Genomic DNA, 20,585 nt, shown 5'->3' with positions numbered 1-20,585 from the left:
GGTTGGTTGGTTGGTTGGTTTGGGGAAGGAGACCAGACAGCATGGTCATCGGTCTCATCGGATTAGGGAAGGATTGGGAAGGAAGTCGGCCGTGCCCTTTCAGAGGAACCATCCCGGCATTTGCCTAGAGTGATTTAGGGAAATCACGGAAAACCTAAATCAGGACGGCCGGACGCGGGATTGAACCGTCGTCCTCCCGAATGCGAGTCCAGTGTCTAACCACTGCGCCACCCCGCTCGGGCGTGGGGTTGGGCGGCCAACCCTCATTGCAGATGTTGGACGTCGTACCGTGGCGAAACTAAAATCAGACTTTAATGCCAGGCAGAGTACAAGTGTGTCTGAATGCACAGTGCACCGAACACTCCTAACGATGGGTCGCCGCAACCGACGACCCATGCGTGTGCCAATGTTAACACCGCGGCATCGGCGACTACGACTGAAATGGGCAAGTGACCATAGGCACTAGACGTTGGCACAGTGGCATAGCGTCACATGGTCTGATGAATTCTAATACTTCCTTCGTCATGCCGATGGGAGGGGGCGCATTCGTCGTCTTCCAGGACAACAGCTCCCCGACACCTGTACTGCGGGACGGAGACAAGCTGCCGGCGGCTCCATTATTCTCTGGTGATCATCCACCTGGACATCCACGGGTTCAGTGGAACTCAGGCAAGGCACTGTGACGGCCAGGATGTGTCGTACAGTGCTGTAGACCACGTACGCCCCTTCATGACGACCACGTTTCCCCAGGGCATTGGCGTTTTTCAACAAGATAATGCGCCATGTCACAAGGCCAGGAGTGTGATGGAGTCGTTTGAGGAACACAGTGACGAGTTCCAGTTGATGTGCTGGCCACCCAACTCGCCAGATCTGAACCTGATCGAACACAAGTAGGATGTGATTCAACTTGGCGTCAGAGCTGACCGCCCCTCTCCCCGATATGTACGCGAATTAGGTGACTTGTGTGCGCAGATGTGGTGCCAACTCCCTCCAGCGACCTACCGAGGCCTCATTCCTTCCACGCTACGACGCATCGCCGCTGTTATTTGTGCCAATGGTGGGCATACCGGCTGTTAGGTAGGCGGTCGTAATGTTCTGGCTGATCAGAGTAAATGCTGTCTATCTTTATGTGGAGAGTCTCTAAACTGACAATAAATCAGTATGTATAACTGCAAAGTGTTACTCTCAAATGCTGAAATATTGCTGGATTACAATACAATGTATGTGGAGGGTTACCCAAGACTATCGGAAATATACAACAATTAGAATACGACAAAGACTATTCACTTTCAGGGCGTTATCAGTAATCGTATATACAGTAAAAGAATGATGTATCGACAACTTGCTACATTCTGATAAACTATAACGGCGTAGCAGCATGAAACTGCCACGTGCAGTTTCTCATTTTATATTTCACTATGAAGTCACCATGAAAAATTACAGACCAAGATGAGGAAGATGAAGAACACGATGATGTTGAAGCCAATGGAACAGTGTATAATTTTGTTTCTGGAGAGGGTCTGCCTTAAGCAAACCACAATTTTTATGTCCCAGACATGCTTAACTGAACTTTCTTCATCATCAGTGGGTTTTTCATAATCTCTCTATAAAACAGGAAAAATGGTTTTTACTGCCTGTACGCATACAAATTTCAGTTTTTAAAACAGTATTTACGTATTTGAAAAACAAAGTTGTGTCATCTGCAATTTAGCTTAATGTAAAACATTTATTTCAAAATTTTACGACTGGGAATATTATGATTATGGCTACCATTAACTAATTCTACGTGGAAAACTGTGTGTGTGCGTGTGTGTGTGTGTGTGTGTGTGTGTGTGTGTGTGTGTGTGGTAAGTTCTATGTGACCAAACTGCTGAGGTCATTGGTCCCTAGCCTTACACACTAACTTAAACTAACTTACGCTAAGGACAACACCCCCCCCCCAACAAATACACACACACACACACACACACACACACACACACACACAAGAGAGGAAAAGGGGGTGGGTTTTTCATGTTAATGGGTTGGTGTTGTCAGATAGCTTTTTGAGGGCAGAGAACAGAATTCCACTGGAGAGAACTCTGTGTCTTCATTTCTTGTTTCCTTTCAATTATGGTTTATTTGTGTTTGATAGTTTTTTCAGTTATTAGTTTTTGTGAGGGGATGCTGCTGTTGCATTCCATAATTTTCAAGTCAGTGTTGATGTTGGTTGGGCTGTGTTTCATGTCCATAAGGTGTTCAGCAAATGTAGAACGACAGCTGTTACTATGTAATGCTCTTCTGTGTTCTGTGTACCTGGTCTTAAAGTTTCTCGTTGTCTGTCCTATATAAACTGATTTGCAACTCTTGCACGGCAGTTGCTAAACACCAGATGTGTTGTTTCTTTCTGAGCCTGTATTGGTTACCCTTGGTTCTCTCTGTACTGAGTTGGCCATCCTATAGGCTATTTTTTAGCCCTCCGCCGCGCACACACGCACACACACAGTTTTCCACATAGAATTAGTTAATGGTAGCCAGAATCATATTATTCCTCCTCGTAAAATTTCGAAATAAGTACGTGTTTTACATTAAGTGAAGTTCCACATGACAAACTTCAGAAACAAAACAACTGCGTTAAATAACGTGAAAGTCCAGGAAATCCACAGCGTGTGGTAACAAGGTATATATACGGAACTCTTTCGGTTTTTTTCAAATATACAAATACTGTCTTAAAAGCTCAGTTTTTATTTGTGTACAAGTAGTAGAAAGCATTTTTCCTGTTTTATAGAAAGATAGTAAAAAACCCACTGATGACACTGAAACGGCAGGGAAACATGCCTGAGAAATAAATATAAAAATTCTGTTTTTCTCGAGGCGGACCCTCTTCAAAAAACAAATTTACCTGTAAGAAAATAAGGAGAGAAGAGCGTGAACCTCACGACGATTAAAACAAACAATGAATGTATGAGCATAGAAAACGGAGATATTAAGAGACGAAGGAGCAGAGTATGATTATGATGATAATGACGTCACTCAAACAGACAAAGATATCCGGGGAAAACTTTGTACGTTCGTTATACAGGCTGTAAGTCTAACCAAGGATGCAATAATGGCGGGGATAGAGAATTTGAAAGATTAGCTTGTTCACTGAGACCACTATCCTTAAAAAAAAAAACTACATAATCTGATTAGTATTCATCAAACGATATAGACAAGTGTGAAAAATATTACGTATCATGATGTACATAAGGAAGCCAATGCAGTAGTAGCAAAATGCCCAAACAGTGCGAAATTAAACAAAAAAATTATTAAACGAATGTTACCAAAAAAATGTTCAAATGTGTGTGAAATAATCTGGGACTTAACTGCTAAGGTCATCAGTCCCTAAGCTTACACACTACTTACCCTAAATTATCCTAAGGACAACCACACACACCCATGCCCGAGGGAGGAATCGAACCTCCGCCGGGATCAGCCGCATAGTCCATGACTGTAGCGAATGTTACAGGGCGACTTGGCAGAAACATTTTAGACATTCAGAATAATTAAAATAGCAATCGAACTTCACAATTCGTCTACTACGACGACGATCGCAACGAATTAGTCGAACGATTGCAACTGCTCACATCAACCACTGCGAAGAGTACAATGCTTTGGAGTGAACTGATTTCAATAATTTCAGAACTATGGGATATATGTACTACAGGATCAGTATAGAGAAGTTAATTCCATTTGCAGCTGCTCCTAGAACGGTTTTTATTGAGCAACGTCTCGCCGCACTGCCAGTAAACACAGCGAACAGCGCACGCTCAGGACAGCCGCCCTGCGATTTTCGGCAGAAGGCACCATCTCGTGTTTGCAAATGATTGATCATGCGTGATTTCCGCGACTGCGCATTCTTCGTGCGCGTGTTCTAGAAGCGGGGCGTCGATGTACGAATACCGTCAGTCGTACCTCGCCACCAGCAAGGTTGAACCACCTGAGGATGTCGCACAGTTGCTCCGAGGAAATATTGTGGAATTTGTACAACGTTATCCGGCGGCAAACCCGTAAAGACTATTTACAACATATCCGCCGGGAAAGCTTGAAGAGTCACAAGATAGAAAATGTCACATGCCTAATCCATGAAGAGGAGGAGGAGGAGAAACTACACTACTGGCCATTAAAATTGCTACACCACGAGGATGACGTGCTACCCACGCGAAATTTAACCGACAGGAAGAAGATGCTGTGATATGCAAATGATTAGCTTTTCAGAGCATTCACGAAGGGTTGGCGCCGGTTGCTGACGTGCTGACATGAGCAAAGTTTCCAATCGATTGCTCATACACAAACACCAGTTGACCGGCGTTGCCTGGTGAAACGTTGTTGTCATGCCTCGTGTAAGGAGGAGAAATGCGTACCATCACGTTTCCGACTTTGATAAAGGTCGGATTGTAGCCTATCGCGATTGCGGTTTATCGTATCGCGACATTATTGCTCGCGTTGGTCGAGATCCAATGATTGTTAGCAGAATATGGAATCGGTGGGTTCAGGAGGGTAATACGGAACGCCGAGCTGGATCCCAACGGCATCGTATCACTAGCAGTCGAGATGAGAAGCATGTCATCCGCATGGCTGTAACGGATCGTGCAGCCACGTCTCGATCCCTGAGTCAACGGATGGGGACGTCTGCAAGACAACAACCATCTGCACGAATAGTTCGACGACGTTTGCAGCAGCAGGGACTATCAGCTCGGAGACCATGGCTGCGGTTACCCTTGACGCTGCATCACAGACAGGAGCGCCTGCGATGGTGTACTCAACGACGAACCAGGGTACACGAATGGCAAAAAGTCATTTTTTCGGATGAATCCAGTTTCTGTTTACAGCATCATGATGGTCGCATCCGTGTTTGGCGACATCGCGGTAAACGCACATCGGAAGCGTGTATTCGTCATCGCCATACTGGCGTATCACCCGGCATGATGGTATGGGGTGCCATTGGTTAAACGTCTCGGTCACCTCTTGTTCGCACTGACGGCACTTTGAACAGTGGACGTTACATTTCAGATGTGTTACGACCCGCGGCTCTACCCTTCATTCGTGCTGCCCTGCGCACCACAATCTCCAGATCTCTCACCAATTGGAAACGTCTGGTCAATGGTGGCCGAGCAACTGACTCGTCACAATACGCCAGTCATTACTCTTGATGAGCTGTGGTATCGCGTTGAAGCTGCACGGGCAGCTGCACCTGTACACCCCATCCAAGCTCTGTTTGACTCAAGGCCCAGGCGTATCAAGGCCGTTATTACGACCAGAGGTGGTTGTTCTGGGTACTGATTTCTCAGGATCTATGCACCCAAATTGCGTGAAAATGTAATCACTTGCCAGTTCTGGTATAATACATTCGTCCAATGAATACCCGTTTATCATCTGCATTTCTTCTTGGTGTAGCAATTTTAATGGCCAGAAGTGTATAAAGCTGGCGGCGCCCCGCTGTGCAGAAAAGCTGTCGCCGATTCGCGCTGAGCACGTCGCCGCTGAAATCTCGTCGGTATCACACTGATTCAACATGTGAACTACTCTGTTTCTCCACACGAGGTAAGCCGCTGCTATCTTTGTTGCATATTCCACTTTCATAATTGTCGCAACGCCCTTGCTACGTTACTATCTAGGTGATTAGCTCCTGAAACGCAACAGATATTGTGCGTGCGTGTGTGTGGTGATGCCCCCCCCCCTCCCCTTTATACTTTTGCGAAACGTTTTTGTGCCAATATTGCGTTATAACACTGCACTCGTGTTTTCAAGTACTGTCGAGTGCCATTACAAAACTACAGGGTTCCATTTTAAAAATCACACTTGTCTGAATATTTGTATTGTTCAAAGAGTTAATAGGATTAAACATACAATAAAGTTATGTTCCACTCCGAGTACAGTCATTTGGTGAACACCCTTATTGAACATCTTGAATCTTTCAACATGAGAGAGAGAGAGACTCACCGAAGATCTCGCCGCCGCTAGCGTACTCGGTCACGAGGTAGATCATCTTCTCCGTCTCCATCACCTGGTACAGTCTTATGATGTGCGGGTGCCGCAGCTTCCTCATTATCTGGATCTCGCGGAAAATCTTCTTCAGATTCTCCTCGTCCAGTTTCGTCTTGTCGATTATTTTAATCGCAACCTGTAACAAGAAGGCAGAGCTGTAACAGGCTGCGACGCTGGGGACTGCTGGCTGGGCAAAACTGCTCTCGGCCAGTCCCGACTACACGGGCTGGACACTGAATCCTGTCCGACACACCGCCAGGGTTGGTGTTACATAGTGACTGACAGCCGTGGAGAGGAAAAAAGAGGGAGAAGAAGTCTGTTCGCCGCTACGCACTTTTAAGGGGCTCCGGAAAGGCTCAAAATCATGAAAAGTTCAATTTTTACTTTTTTGCGTTTTCTGAATCTGCAGACTATTACCTTTTAATAGATATATAATTTATTCAATTCTGAAGACTACAACTATTTTTAAATATTTTTTGAAATGTGTTCTACATGGGCGTGACCCACTGTGGCGCTGTTAAACTGCTGTCAAATAGTGTTATTATTAACGTCCGTGTTCATCAGGTACATTTTAGTGATGTGAGATAAAGTATGTGTTGTGGCTAACCTGTGATGGTTCAATATATATCGCTGGTGTGATTGTCGATTGTTTCGTGTTTATTTACTCTGTCGTTATCTCGAGAACATTCGTAATTAATTCTGTTTCTTGAGTCTCTGTTTTGTTAAAGTATAATAATGAGTAAATGTAAAGTTATTAGAAATCCTCTGAAGGCTTTTAAGATGGCAACATTATAAGGTGCAAGGTATTTAGAAATATGGGAATGAAGAAAGGTTCTAACATGGTACGAGCCATGCTTGCTTTACACAAGGAACGCCTTCGGGCTGCAGACAGGGCTGTAAAGAGTCTAGAAATACAAGCAAGAGTAAACAGGAGGAGGAACAAGAGGAAGCTGGAGGAGGAGTTTGCAGAGGATGAAGATAATCCATCCTATGGACCTGGAATGCACTAAAAAGTTAATCCAATCTTTGTCGCTCGATTCCCAAAACTTTTATTTTCTCATACTAATTACATGTTTTCTAAGGATCTTCCAAACATATTTGTTTCAAACTTTCAGTAAATGTTACACAGTACCTTCTGCATAATTTAACACAGCCTTTTTCCAAAAAACTGTATATTTTTGAATATATAAATAAAAAATTGCAAAAAAATGTTGTGAATTTTCATTACAATTGAAAAAAATCATCTTTAATAACTGAACTAAAATTTTGTAAAATCCCTGTGTTAAGTTGTAGCCCATATTCCAATAAATAATCTGTAAAAAGTTCAACTTCCTACCTCAAATACTTTGTGAGGAAAGATGTAATTTATAAGCGTTATTTTAACATTTCAAGTATAGGGCGTTCTGGAGCCCCTTAAGCACAGTACGCGACCGGTGGCGACAGATGTGCAGTTGCGTTCTCCGTTACGGCCCAATACTGAGCTCGATTTTGCAGCATCGTAACAGCCTTAGCAATGTGGTTTCAAAATGGCTCTGAGCACTATGGGACTTAACTGTTGAGGTGATCAGTCCCCTAGAACTTAGAACTACTTAAACCTAACTAACCTAAGGACATCACACACATCCATGCCCGAGGCAGGATTCGAACCTGCGACCGTAGCGGTCGCGCGGTTCCAGACTGTACCGCCTAGAAGCGCTCGGCCACTCCGGCCGGCTCTTAGCAATGTCCTAAGCAAGATTACAGTTACACTAGCTTCACATATTCCATAAAAAACGTACCTAACTGAGGATCAAGGCATATAAGAACAAATCTCAACTATTCTTATTATTACGTCTCTCCTCCTCGTCCTCCTCCTTCTTCTTCTTCTTCTTCTTCTTTCTTCAACTAGAAGGCATTTGCCTGTTACGCCCTCTTGTTCAGTGACTCTGTTGTCTGTGGTTAGGTTTCTGTTTTATCCCCCCGCCTTTTCCTTGGCCTAGCTACTGATCTTTTCCCCATTATTCTATCATTCATTACGATTTTGGACATTCTATTTTAATCCATTCTTATGCTATCTCTCCATTCATTTCTACATTCCCTGATTTATTTATTTGATTTTTAGGTCTCATACTCTTGCAACATTGTTGTGGTCCTTACTACATCAGATACTCGATAGCCAACTACTCTTCTTAAAGACCTCATTTCACAGCTTACATTCTTCGTTCAATTTCAGCTGCTATTGTCCAAGTCTCACTGTCATAATGTACGGGTGGTACTTCTGTTCGTTTGTAGAACTTTATTTGGATTAGTTTCCTTAACTTTTTATTCAGTGGTCAGCATACGTTCCCACCGATAAAAAGAATATTTAGATTTTTTTCATTACGTCTTTTCGTTTCTGAAGGTGATGGTATTTCTCACGAAGTTTAATTCATTCGCGCTCTCTATTTACTGGTCATTTATTAAAATACTAGTTCGGACCGGACTCTGGACTTTAAAATCCAAGGCTTTTGTTTTCTTTCGGCTCTAAATCGTTAATGTATGGCTCTTGTCAAGCTAATTTAAAAATGGCTTTTTGAAGAGTGCCCTCTGTCAGGTGTAAAAACTTGCTCATTAGGAAAGAGTGTTATTAGATAATTTCGTTGGTTAAATCTGTGGGTATGAGATTTATTTCTTTTAGCCTTTGCTGAACGTGTTGACATAGATATTAAAAAGCATCGGAGACAAATTGCATCCTTGTCATAAGCTTAAATTTGTTGGTGCTGCAACACTCTCTTTTCCAGAATTAGCATTACTACATCTGTTGGATTACTTTAATTAAGTAATGTGTTATGCCTCTCATATCTAGCAATTCCCACGGCATTCTCTCATCTACACTGTCAAAGGCTTTCACATTGTCAATAAATAGCAGATGTGCTTATCTGTTAACTTCTGAATGCTATTCGATTATCTCTCTGATGACAAATCTGTTGTCACAACAGGACATGCCCAACCTGAACCCAGTTTGTTCAACCAACGCGATATTTTCTCAAATTACTCGTAGTATTTGTGTTATTACCTTGAAAAATATTTTATATTAAGTGTTGAGTAAATAAATGTTCAACAATTGTTACAGACCCCACCTGTCATCTATAGCTGACTGCTAGCCTCCGGCTGCGATTCTAAGGTTACTATCTACTCAATGGGTATCACATACTACTGCAGTTCATTTCTTCGTGTCTGTCTGTTTTTCTACCATTTCTCAGTGACACTATTAGTGTGCTGCTCCATTTTCAAAAACAAGCAAATCAAAGATTTTTTTCAGTACTAGGCTAAGAACTTCAAAAGTATGCATAAGATTATAAGGGCAAATACTGCCAAAGTCGTATCTTCTTCACGGAATGAGGACGTATGCAAACAGGCGACAGCGCATCGTTGTAGCGCTGCCAAAAACCTACCAGTAGACTGTTTAGACGCCAGATGTCAGACATGTAACATTAACAGGTGACAGTCGCGAAGTTTAAAAAGGGACTATATCACTGAAGGTTTCATCGATATCTGTGATTGACAACTAATTAATCTTTATACAAAAGCTTCCATAAAAGCTTAATATAGTATCACACTTTCGTATCTCCCTCTCTCTTGTCTGTAAGCTGTCTTTGGAGTATTGTACCTGCTAAGAGATCAATTATAATTACTGATTGACTCCCCTTAATCCATATAACGTTGCGTAAAATAACATTTGTAAGGGAAAAAAATCAGGGATTATTAAATACTAACTGATTTCGTAATGAGTAGTACGTGTAATGGAGGAATTTCAGTATAATTGCCCTGTTCACAATATTTAAAAAAATTCCTTCCTACTTGGAGCAGAAATTAATTTATTTTTAAAATTATTAACTCTCTTACAGTTAGTCATTGGTGAAGTATCTCATCTAGAAGTGACAGCTATACACACATACAGTTTCAACGGACGTACATAGAAGCGAAATAAACTAATATTTTTTCATCAAAATTTACTTTGACCAACGGACGAAAGCGTGATCAGCCGGACTATTCTACGGAATCCTTATAGCTAACTCTACAAACAAGCTGGCGGAACATCAGCTCAGCATAAGAGGTGACCAAAGACCTTTTTCTTCACGCTCTCTTTCCTTTGAGACCCAATAACGTCCGATCAAGAAGTTGTGAAATGTGTTGAAATATGCTACACACATTAGATGCTTTGCTTGCTTGGTTAACTGGAGATATTTTCCTGTTAACTTCAACACAATAAGTTGGCAGGTGTTGTCACAGCAATTACTGTCAAAACATATTTATCTTAATCACTTTACACAATTTGTGGCACGGCCTTGGGACCACAAGCTATTATTTTAATATTCATTATTCTAACTTCTGCTTAAGGATTCGCAAATAACTTACACTGGATAGGTCGTGAGACCCCATTCGTGCTCTATCCGGTATGTGCCCGATAAACAACTAGCTGTCCGTCACGTTGTTGTGAGTCGCACAGCTGTGTAAAGTACTTGGAAACCAAACAGCGGCGGCGTTGTCGTAATTTGCTCTATCTTCCGCAGCCGATAATGAGTAATACTCTCTTTTGTGAAACACAATGTAACAAAATAATCCCCCCACGCCCAAATGTTTGCTCTTAGAGCGCTGCACAACGACCGCCTTTTAAATTTTTACAAAAAAAAAAATGGGGAAGATTTTTTTCTACTCTGATGATGCGACCTCAATACATGAGTTTGCACTCTCCGACAGCTACCTAAGATGGCGACAAATCGCTGTCCAAGCACTTTTTTTGTTTGGCAACTGTGAACAAAGAGAAGTAATTAGTCGATAAGTCACGTGAATACCGGGTGTGACAGACTAATCCCATGTTTCTCCCAGTCAGGTAAACAATGATTTGAGGTTTTTTTTTCAAATTTAATCGATTTCTTGGAGGAAAACAAACCGCTGTAAGCCGTTCAGCATTGTCTGTTCATGGGTCCTCTATGCAATTGGATCTTCTAAAGAAACTGGCACAACATGTACGTTATATCGCAGCCATTGCTTTCTTCGAAGTCCTTCGCGAATGATGCACCAGTTCTGCAACTTTCGGTTCGCCTTGGAACGTTACTTGCTGCTTGTTTCCTGATCGTGCGGATACATCGAGTATGTGCAGCTGCAGAACCAATGTGATATGGCCGCTGTCTCTGGTCGCATATTACACGCGTTTTCACCGTTGTAGAGAGTATTATCACGGAAACAAAGACGACTAGGGCAATGAACTGAACAGATATTGACCGTGATACTCTGTAATGAATCACCAGAGATCACGGATTATGCTCTGAAACAAAACGTTCTGAGCAACTAGATGGTAACGGGATGGTCCACCTTTGGAACGCAATACAACGGCTATTCCACGTGGCATGGCATGGATCCGACAAGCCCCTTAAATTACAGGTCGGTGGTTTGTGCTGACAGATCTGGTGATAAGTACCGGCCCAGGTGTGTGCGATTGGGATCCGATTGCGCGAATTCCGCGGCCAAGACTTCGATCCAAATCCACTGTCATGCTCCTCAAACCAGTGAAGCACTATCCTGGCTGTGACACGAACTGTTATCCCGCTGGAACATGCAATCGCCGTCGCGGAAATCATCAATGCATGAAACGATGCAGGTGATCCGCAGTAATATTCACGTACTTCGCAGAGATCACGGTGCCTTCGATTACTACCACAGGTCCCGTGCAAGCGCAGGAGAATGTCCTCCCACAGCATAGTACAGGGTGTTTCAAAAAGGACTTTACAACTTTGAAAAATCATATACATTAATTTATAGTATCTACAGAGGTAATTGTAGAGTCGATTTGTTGGTAAATACATCAAGTTCCGTCTCGCGTAGTTCGCTAGTGCCAAATCTCACCGTAAGGAGCGCTAGCGGCATTTGCGTTAGAGATGGCTGCATTCACTGGACCCGAGCGTGATAGCTGTGTGTTTTGGTTTGAAGAATAGAAATCGGCGACAACAGTTCAGCGTAATTTCCGTACCAAGTACGCTAAAGATCCTTCTAGTAGGCTTGGTTCGAATGGCTCTGAGCACTATGGGACTTAACTTCTGAGGTCATCAGTCCCCTAGAACTTAGAACTACTTAAACCTAACTAACCTAAGGACATCACACACATCCATGCCCGAGGCAGGATTCGAACCTGCGACCGTAGCGGTGTCGCGGTTGCAGACTGTTGCGCCTAGAACCGCACGGCCACTCCGGCCGGCTTCTAGTAGGCCAACAATTTTTGTGCACTGAGCAAGAACAAAGTGTACAGCCCCTTTTTTCCGTGAGAGAACCATCAAAGGGATGCACCTGGATACGTTACAACAATTTTTGATACCACAGATCGATGAGGATGACCAAGGACGAAATGTTTACTTCATGCAAGATGGAGCACCACTGCAATACCTGGCTGACGGTCGGGACTTTCTCAGTGACCGCTTTCCAGGTCAATGGATTGGCCGTGATGCGCCAGTCGCATGGCCCCACATTCCCCAGACCTGACATTGCTCGATATTTTTTTATGGGGATTCATAAAGGATATCGTGTTTGTACCTCCTGTGCCGGCTTCTCTAGCTGAACTTCGAGCAGGAATTTACGCCGCCGCTGAGCAAGTTACACCTGCAATGCTACAGCGAGTTTGGGTAGAAATTGACTTCAGATGGGATGTGTGCAGGATGACCAACGGAAGCCGCATACAACATCTTTTAGTTTCAGGTAAAAAAAACCTGATTTGTTTCCCTACAAAATAATACTAAGCCTCGAGCTCTATATCTTCTTTCAATATATGAATTTTCGAAGTTGTAAAGTCCTGTTTGAAACACCCTGTAACTGCTGCCACCAGCCTGGGTACGTAGCGCGCTGCACTTTCCGAGCACCCATTCGCGTGGATGACGACGTACCTCCGGAAAGGACCATCGACCTGGTTGGCACCTGTAACAAGTGTTTCGTTCGACGAGGCGACACTTATCCACAGCCCAATCTCGAGGAGCCCCTGTCCACCGTAGTGTAATTGTAAATGTCGTAGAGTCAATTTGGGAACACGTACCTAGTTGTTCGACAACGGGCGCTGAACAGTGTGTTCCGAAACACTGGTGTCTGCACCAGCACTTTACTCTGTCGCCAGATGTGTCACAGATCACCGACTACTCCGCTTTACAGAGCGAACAAGCTCCCTCGTTCTGTGACGAGGTGTGGACGTCCGCCATCTGGTCGCCTACTCTCGGTATCGCAGTCCTCCAGTGGCTCGCCAACAGCCGACCAGCTTCGCCCTTTTCCGGGACGTTCGCTCCCAGTGAACGGGGCGTAGCAACCTGCTCCTCAGCAGTGTCGCTTAGGTCAGTGGATTTCCCCATATGCGGACTGCTTTTTCGCTAGAACGGTTCCCCATTCGTCTCTGCTCCGCTCAGTAATTCTCTCCTTACTGCGGCACGCGCTCGCAACGCCACCACGCGACGCTCAGTCTCGTCAACAGTAACAGTCCCGTCACATGAGCTCGTGATGTGCCGGACGCTACACCTCCTCTTCCGCTTACGTCTTCTCAATAAAATCGACATCTTAACTTCTGCTCGGAAGGAAATCTTGAATCCAAATCCACAGCTGCTCTAGTACTAGCTGAGCTCGGATTTTCTTTACTGGGTGACGGTTTCAGAGGTGTCTAACAAGGGAACCTCCCCATCGCACCCCCTTCAGATTTAGTTATAAGTCGGCACAGTGGATATGCCTTGAAAAACTGGACACAGATCAATCGAGACAACAGGAAGAAGTTGTGTGGAACTACGAAAAAAATAAGCAAAATATACAAACTGAGTAGTCCATGCGCAAGATAGGCAACATCAAGGGTAGTGTGAGCTCAGGAGCGCCGTGGTCCCGTGGTTAGCGTGAGCAGCTGCGGAACTAGAGGTCCTTGGTTCAAGTCTTCCTTCGAGTGGAAAGTTTACTTTCTTTACTTTTGCAAAGTTATGATCTGTCCGTTCCTTCATTGACGTCTCTGTTCACTGTAATAAGTTTAGTGTCTGTGTTTTGCGACCGGACCGCAAAACCATGCGATTAGTAGACGAAGGGACGTGCCTCTGCAATGGGAACCGAAAACATTTGATCGCAAGGTTATAGGTCAACCGATTCCTCCACAGGAAAACACGTCTGATATATTCTATACGACACTGGTGACGGCATGTGCGTCACATGACAGGAATATGTTGTCGACCCACCTAACTTGTACACTTGGCAAATGGGTAAAAAGATTCTTCTACCTTGCCCGATTTAGGTTCTCTTGTGGATGTGATAATCACACCCAAAAAAGTGATGAAAACATAAGAGTTTGTCACATAAACTGCAATATATGAATGCAACAGTTTCACAGTCGCACAGTTTTCCCTGTACTCCGTCAAAACATATGTTTTTAACGTTTTCAAATTTTTCCGCGTGTAGACCGTCAAATCCTGCGTATGCAAACATGAACATGTCTTGGAATTTTGGAGAGCGAAATTGATTATGTGTGAGTGCCTGAGCTTTGATAATTGTTTGAAAATACAAAATTAAACTTTTCACTCGAGGAAAGACTTGAACCAAGGACCTCTCGTTACGCAGCTGCTCACGCTAACCACGGGACCACGGCGCTCCTGAGCTCACACTATCCTTGACATTGAATATCTTGCGCATGGACTACTTAGTTTGTATATTCTGCTTATTTTTTTTCATAGTTCCACACAACTTCTTCCTGTTTTCTCGATTGATCTGCGTTCAGTTTTTCAAGGCCTATCCACTGTGCCGACTTATAACTAAATCTGAGGGGGGTGCGATGGGGAGGTTCCCTTGTAAGGTCTTTCCGCGCGCCAGCAGTCACTCCACGACGTTGGGGTCCGCCGCTTACAGCCTTGTGCATTTCGTGAAGGGAAAGACGTCTGCTGTGTTTCACAAGATCGGTGCCCGCGGAATCCGTGTCGATTCCCACTGGAGAGGCCGCCACAACACATGCAGAGCACGTATCGTCGGCAGTAATCTCTGCGACGGCGCCGGATAACGATTTCGAGTGCGGCGGCCTGCCGCAGAGACCAGGGCGTGCGTAAGAATCCACGACAGCTCCGAGACTCCCCTAAGTAGGTCGACCCTAGTGGTATCGATTCCGCGGCGTGTACGGCCAAACGGACTCTTGCAGCTGCAAGCGCTTTCCAGCTTCCGTCAATGTCGGTTTCGCATTTTGTGCATTACAGTGTAATTGTAAACTATAGCTGAGTACCCGGCCTTGCCCAGATATGTATTAATTCCGATATTCTACTGTATTAGTCCGTATTCTCCCTCACACACTATCCACTTCCCATTGCTCTTCTCTCTGTGTTATCTGTTCCTCTCCCTTCTCTCTGTCCATCTCTTCATCTTCCCTTTCTGTCCATTTCCCCTCTCCGTTCATCTACTCCTTCCTCTCTCTGTGTCCATCTCCTACCCCCCCCCCCCCCCCCCTGTAAAGGGTTGGTGGTTCTTACTCCAACAGTACTTCTTTCCAGATGATAGTAGTATCTGCATCAACTTTGGTTGAAATCAATCCGGGTGTTTGGGAGGACCTTTCTACCCGCGGCATCGCACGCATGTGACATTTCATACATATTTAAAATACTTCACTCATACTCTAACACATATTTTACATGCATAGCTAGTGAAATTCGGCCTGCAGTTTCATTCTGACGTAGCTCAATGTTTATCACATCATACCTCCTGAAATGTGTGTCGTACAATGACACAATTTCGCAGATACATCCCGTTGTATATGTGGATACTCCCTGCAAAACATACAATAGAGTTAGCAGAGCCGGCCTCGGTGGCAGAGCGGTTCTAGGCGCTTCAGTCCGGAACCGAGCGACCGCTACGGTCGCACGTTCGAATCCTGCCTCGGGTGTGGATGTGTGTGATGTCCTTAGGTTAGTTAAGTTTAAGTAGTTTTAAGTTCTAGGGACTGATGAGCTCAGATGTTAAGTCCCATAGTGCTCAGAGCCATCTGAACCATTCTAAGGAACAGCCCTGCAGCGTTCCCTTCACGACGGTCGCATTCCTCGTTCCACTTCCACCGCTTTGGAAATCCCGACTTCGGCTTCTTTGCGATCCGTGGCAAGTCGCCAGACCGCGCTGCTACCCCGCTCGGTCCACTGTCAGACAAAATGGCTTCCTGGACTAACGTTTGCAGTTGCCTAAGAAACCATGATTACACCCTGGCGTGCACCTCGTCGTCCTAAACAAAGTGATGTCCACAGATGTCCTTTTTCAGGGCTCCAAAAATATGGAAATCACATGGGATGAGATCGGCGCCTTATGGTGGATGTGTAAGGACTTCCCAGCGAAACTTCTGCAGCGTAGTCGAAACAGCCTTAGCAAAATGGAGGCAGGCATTTTGTTGGACACACTCTGAGGCGTCAAGGAATTGCCAATCTGTTATTGGAGGGAAATGTGGGGGTGAAAACTGTAGACGGAGCCGACAAGATGAGTACAGTAAGCAGGTTAAAAATAAATGTAGGTTGCAGTAGTTATCCACACAGAGAGGCTTGCACAGGGCAGACTGGCATGCTGGGCTGCATCGAAACAGTCTCTGGACCGAAGTCAACAACACCGGGACCTTATGGACTGCTTTGTGCTCTTGCATTCTCCCCATAGTTCCAAGATCTCAAGGTCTGTGATCTGACAGCAATTTACTGAAGCAATACGAAGCAATCCTCAAAAGCTCTACAAGTGAACATTGAAGATTGGAAGATTTTCGAGTAATGTTAACTAAAAAACAATTTACGTGAACAGCGTAGTCGCAGGATAAGAGCGCCTAGTACAGAAGTTTTGTAAATGTGGAGGCGCTCGTTCTAATCTCACTAGGAGCAAATATTTTTTTGTATTTATTATATATACACCCCTAGTGTATTCCGTAATTAGATAAAAATGAACGGTGAACGAGAAAACAAATCAACGCATCGCAAAAGGGACCATAAAACCAGTGAACTAGTTTCCAAAGACGAACGAGTTAGCCCACCTCTAGAGAACAGGGCATCGAGAGCCAGCACAGGTCCCTCGGCTGTGAGCACGCAAACCTGCCCTTCTGCTGTAATGTTATTACGTTACGTGCAGCAGCACTAGACTACACGGGCACACGGACCACAGAAACTGCGTGTGCCGACGATGCCGCACGAGATGCAGCCACAAGTTCGCCACCACAGCCGGCAGTGCGGCGCCTGTGCGGTAGCGGTAAATGCTAGAGAAGAAGGTCCAGGCTTGTGAAGCCTCGGCGGGAAATCTCGCTCCACGTCACGAGATTAATCAACAGAAGAGGCGGAGTACGATCGGTCAAACATGTACCCGCAGCTCGGCTACTCCTTTGTGTAATTTCACAGATACACGTGTTTATTAATTTCCAACGCACGTCCATCAACCCAAGCTTAGTACTAAATGACCAGATTCTCTTAGTCGCCACTTGTAACTGCAGGTACTAATCATAATCCCATCCAGGTCATGTAGTAAATTACTCCTCTTACTCACATTTCTTTCACATTTCGGTTACTATAATCTACCTCGTCGAGTTTAAAAAAATTATTTTGTATAATCACAGCTGCTTCACTCAACTGCCGAATGTCACTGTCATCTCTTATCTGCTTGTAATTCTGACCTGTTAAAGACAAGATTATTTTGTTCAGCCACAACTTTGGAATATGTCATCGAAGTTTACTGTTCAATTAAATTCTTCTATGTACAACAGTTTCGCTCTGTTTGCAGCTCATTAGTTAACGTGTCACATGCGATCTGAAGTTTTCCCGGCGTATTTGAACAGTTCTAGGGTATCCAACCGGGTAGCGTCGTAATTTCTCCACAATATTTCGGCAGACGTACACGCTGCCATCTTCAGGTGGTTGCTGACGAATGCTGTGCTCACCCCTTGGCGGACACAACCAGCAATATCTCCACAAATAACTGCGACAGACAGCTCCGTCAGCAATATTGCCCGGCCATATAACAATACTGCCGTCCACTGCAGCATTGTTGACGGTAACTCTACAACGGCCACAATTTACCGCAAAGTATGGCCCAAGCAAGAGCACCTTAAACGACTGGAAGAGAAGCACAGGAAGAGAGTGAGGTGTGAAAATAAAGAGTACACAGTTGGCACGCACGACTTTGCACTGAAATTCTGACGGCAATGGCAACAGCCACACTTTTTTTAAACAAAAAGTTCGAGCTAAGGAGAAGAACAACACTGTGACGGGCAAGGAGGAGACGGGGAGACGGGGAGACCGACACCGACAGTGAGTGGGAGATGGACGAGAAGAAGCAAAGCCCAACGGGGGGCAGATTCTGCCTGGTAGCTACAGCTGGGCCGAAACGAGGACGCGAGCCTGGAGTGCCGCAGTGGCGGGAGCTAACAGGTCGCGTACCACGTCTGGGTACGTGAACCCCCCCCCCCCCCCCCCCAGCTACAAGCAACAGCGTCGGGCGACGTGCCTTGGTGTTTTGCCTGAGAGTGATAAACTCCTGCTACAATATGGCTACCAGAGACGACCAGCTGTTTGTGTAAAATGGTGTCCATAAACAGTGGAGAGTAAGACAACAAAATTAGCTGGACTTAGGAAAGCAAGGCGATGAAGCAGTGCTGTCCACGAAATTTACAACGAAAGAAATATTCATGGAGAACTGCATGGAGAATTGACATCAACTACGGAAAAAAATTCTTCGAATAGACGCAGATGTTCAGAGATACGTTCGACTATCTTGCCAACTAATTAAAGACGTGTGTCTTATGTGATCAAGAGCTTTCAACTATATGTAGCAGAATGACTAATATAAATATAGAAAAATGAGCAGCTTTGGCAGTGAGATATTTGTGTTGTAACGGCAGCGTCTGTGGCTTGGAATTTGAGTCATCTGAGGTCCTGAGTTTGATCCTAGACACTTCTTTTACCCTGCTACAGTCTGTGTACTACGTTTCATCTATACTCTTTACACTGTATATCTGAGAACATTTTTAAAGTCTTCCTAAACTGCTTGACCTTTAAGTGTTTACACACCTAACCCAGTATATCACACACATTACATTCCTAACAAATCACATTGAACAACCACGAAATTTTACTGATATTTGATTGTTGGGAATGCAATTTATTAGCAGTTAATTTGAATGCGAAGTGTTTATATTAATATAAACGGTCTGCGTAAAAAAAGCACTAAAAATTTTTGAAAACAAAAGCTCAAACGTTTTGTGAAACGGTTTATCTAAAAGTATGAAACAATATAGATTAGAGAAACATTTGATGCACCCCTTTTACTGTACATGATTTCAAGCATCATTCAAATGTTTCTCTCATCTATTTCATTTCTTTTAAACGAATCATTTCACAAAATATTCGACCGATTTGTTTCATTTTTTAATTTTCAAGTTTTATTCAGAAAGCATGAGCTTATTGAAGCCGCATTTGCCTTCTTAGCGTCTTCTGTTATCGAAATGTCCTAAATTTAATATTTGATTGCAAGGAAGCCCTTTTCACAGTTAAATGTCACATCAGTGGATCATTTTATGTGAAAAATAGCCAGGCGTTGAAGAGATGAACTTTGTAGCGCTTCGTTTACATAGTTAGCTGCAGCTGTTTGTGCAGTAATTAAGTTTTCCTTAATTACTGACTGCTTTCAAGGTTATATATATATATATATATATACATAAATTTTTTTTTTCGGAGCTAGATCTCACACCGGCTACTTTGGTACCCCATTTACCCATTGTGTAATTTATAGTGTGTCTTGTTTTCGCTGTGCTCGAATATTTGAGTAAAACGTTTGGAGCATTAATCGTAAGACAAAATACGTTCTCTTTGGGCGCTGTCATTTGCAAAACACCTCGGTTAGATATCTTGAACCGTTTAAGAAATACGACGATTTTTTCCACTACATGATTCGCGGCGCAGTATGAGCGCCCTGTGCGCGGCCCCTCCGCCACACATACGATCCAAAAACTCAAGAATTAACTGTTCTCAATTTTTTTAAAAAGAGTTTTGGTGTCTTCGTTACATTTCACACGCATGGCCCAAAATGAACTACGCAGTACATTTCTACGTCTGCAAACTTTCAAAAATTACGTGAAGTCATTTAGTTAGATTCATGTAGCACAGTAACTATGACAAATAACGTAAAGAAATTTAGTCCTTCATTGAGCGAATGTATCAATTTGTAAAAAAAGAAAGAACGAATTTTTTTCACCGAATAGTTTTCTTAAAACCGGGTGGATGGAAAATATTTCACAGTCGCCGTCGCGTCCGCTCCACTGCTTTGCCGAGAAGATACGCACGCGCTGTCGTTCTCATTGTCGAGCGTCCTGCCGCGCCGAGATTCAAACACGTTTGAATCGCCAGTTGTAGCAGGCGACAGGCAGCGCCACGGACGTCGCCCACGTAGGACCGACCACACCTGCGGTGGTCTTTCGTTGTCTGAAGCTCTCGGTCGCTTCTGTCGCTTACGTAGTGCGCGGCCTTACTGACAAGGGAACCTCCCCATCGCACCCCCCTCAGATTTAGTTATAAGTTGGCCAGTGGATAGGCCTTGAACAACTGAACACAGATCAATCGAGAAAACAGGAA

At 44.2% G+C, this 20,585-nt stretch overlaps 1 protein-coding gene across 1 annotated transcript in view; it reads right to left on the bottom strand.

The window, feature by feature from the left end:
- LOC126100252 (serine/threonine-protein kinase SIK3-like) overlaps nucleotides 1-20,585 on the bottom strand; it is a 541,515-nt gene that overhangs the window by 168,639 nt on the left and 352,291 nt on the right. Inside the window, exon 2 of the mRNA XM_049910836.1 lies at nucleotides 5,962-6,142. Within this exon, the coding sequence (XP_049766793.1) occupies nucleotides 5,962-6,142 (181 nt within the window). The remainder of the gene's footprint in view (nucleotides 1-5,961; nucleotides 6,143-20,585) is intronic.

The sequence above is a fragment of the Schistocerca cancellata genome, chromosome 9 (assembly GCF_023864275.1).
Source record: "Schistocerca cancellata isolate TAMUIC-IGC-003103 chromosome 9, iqSchCanc2.1, whole genome shotgun sequence".
Lineage (NCBI taxonomy): Eukaryota > Metazoa > Arthropoda > Insecta > Orthoptera > Acrididae > Schistocerca > Schistocerca cancellata.
This window is presented reverse-complemented; position numbering and strand designations above follow the sequence as displayed.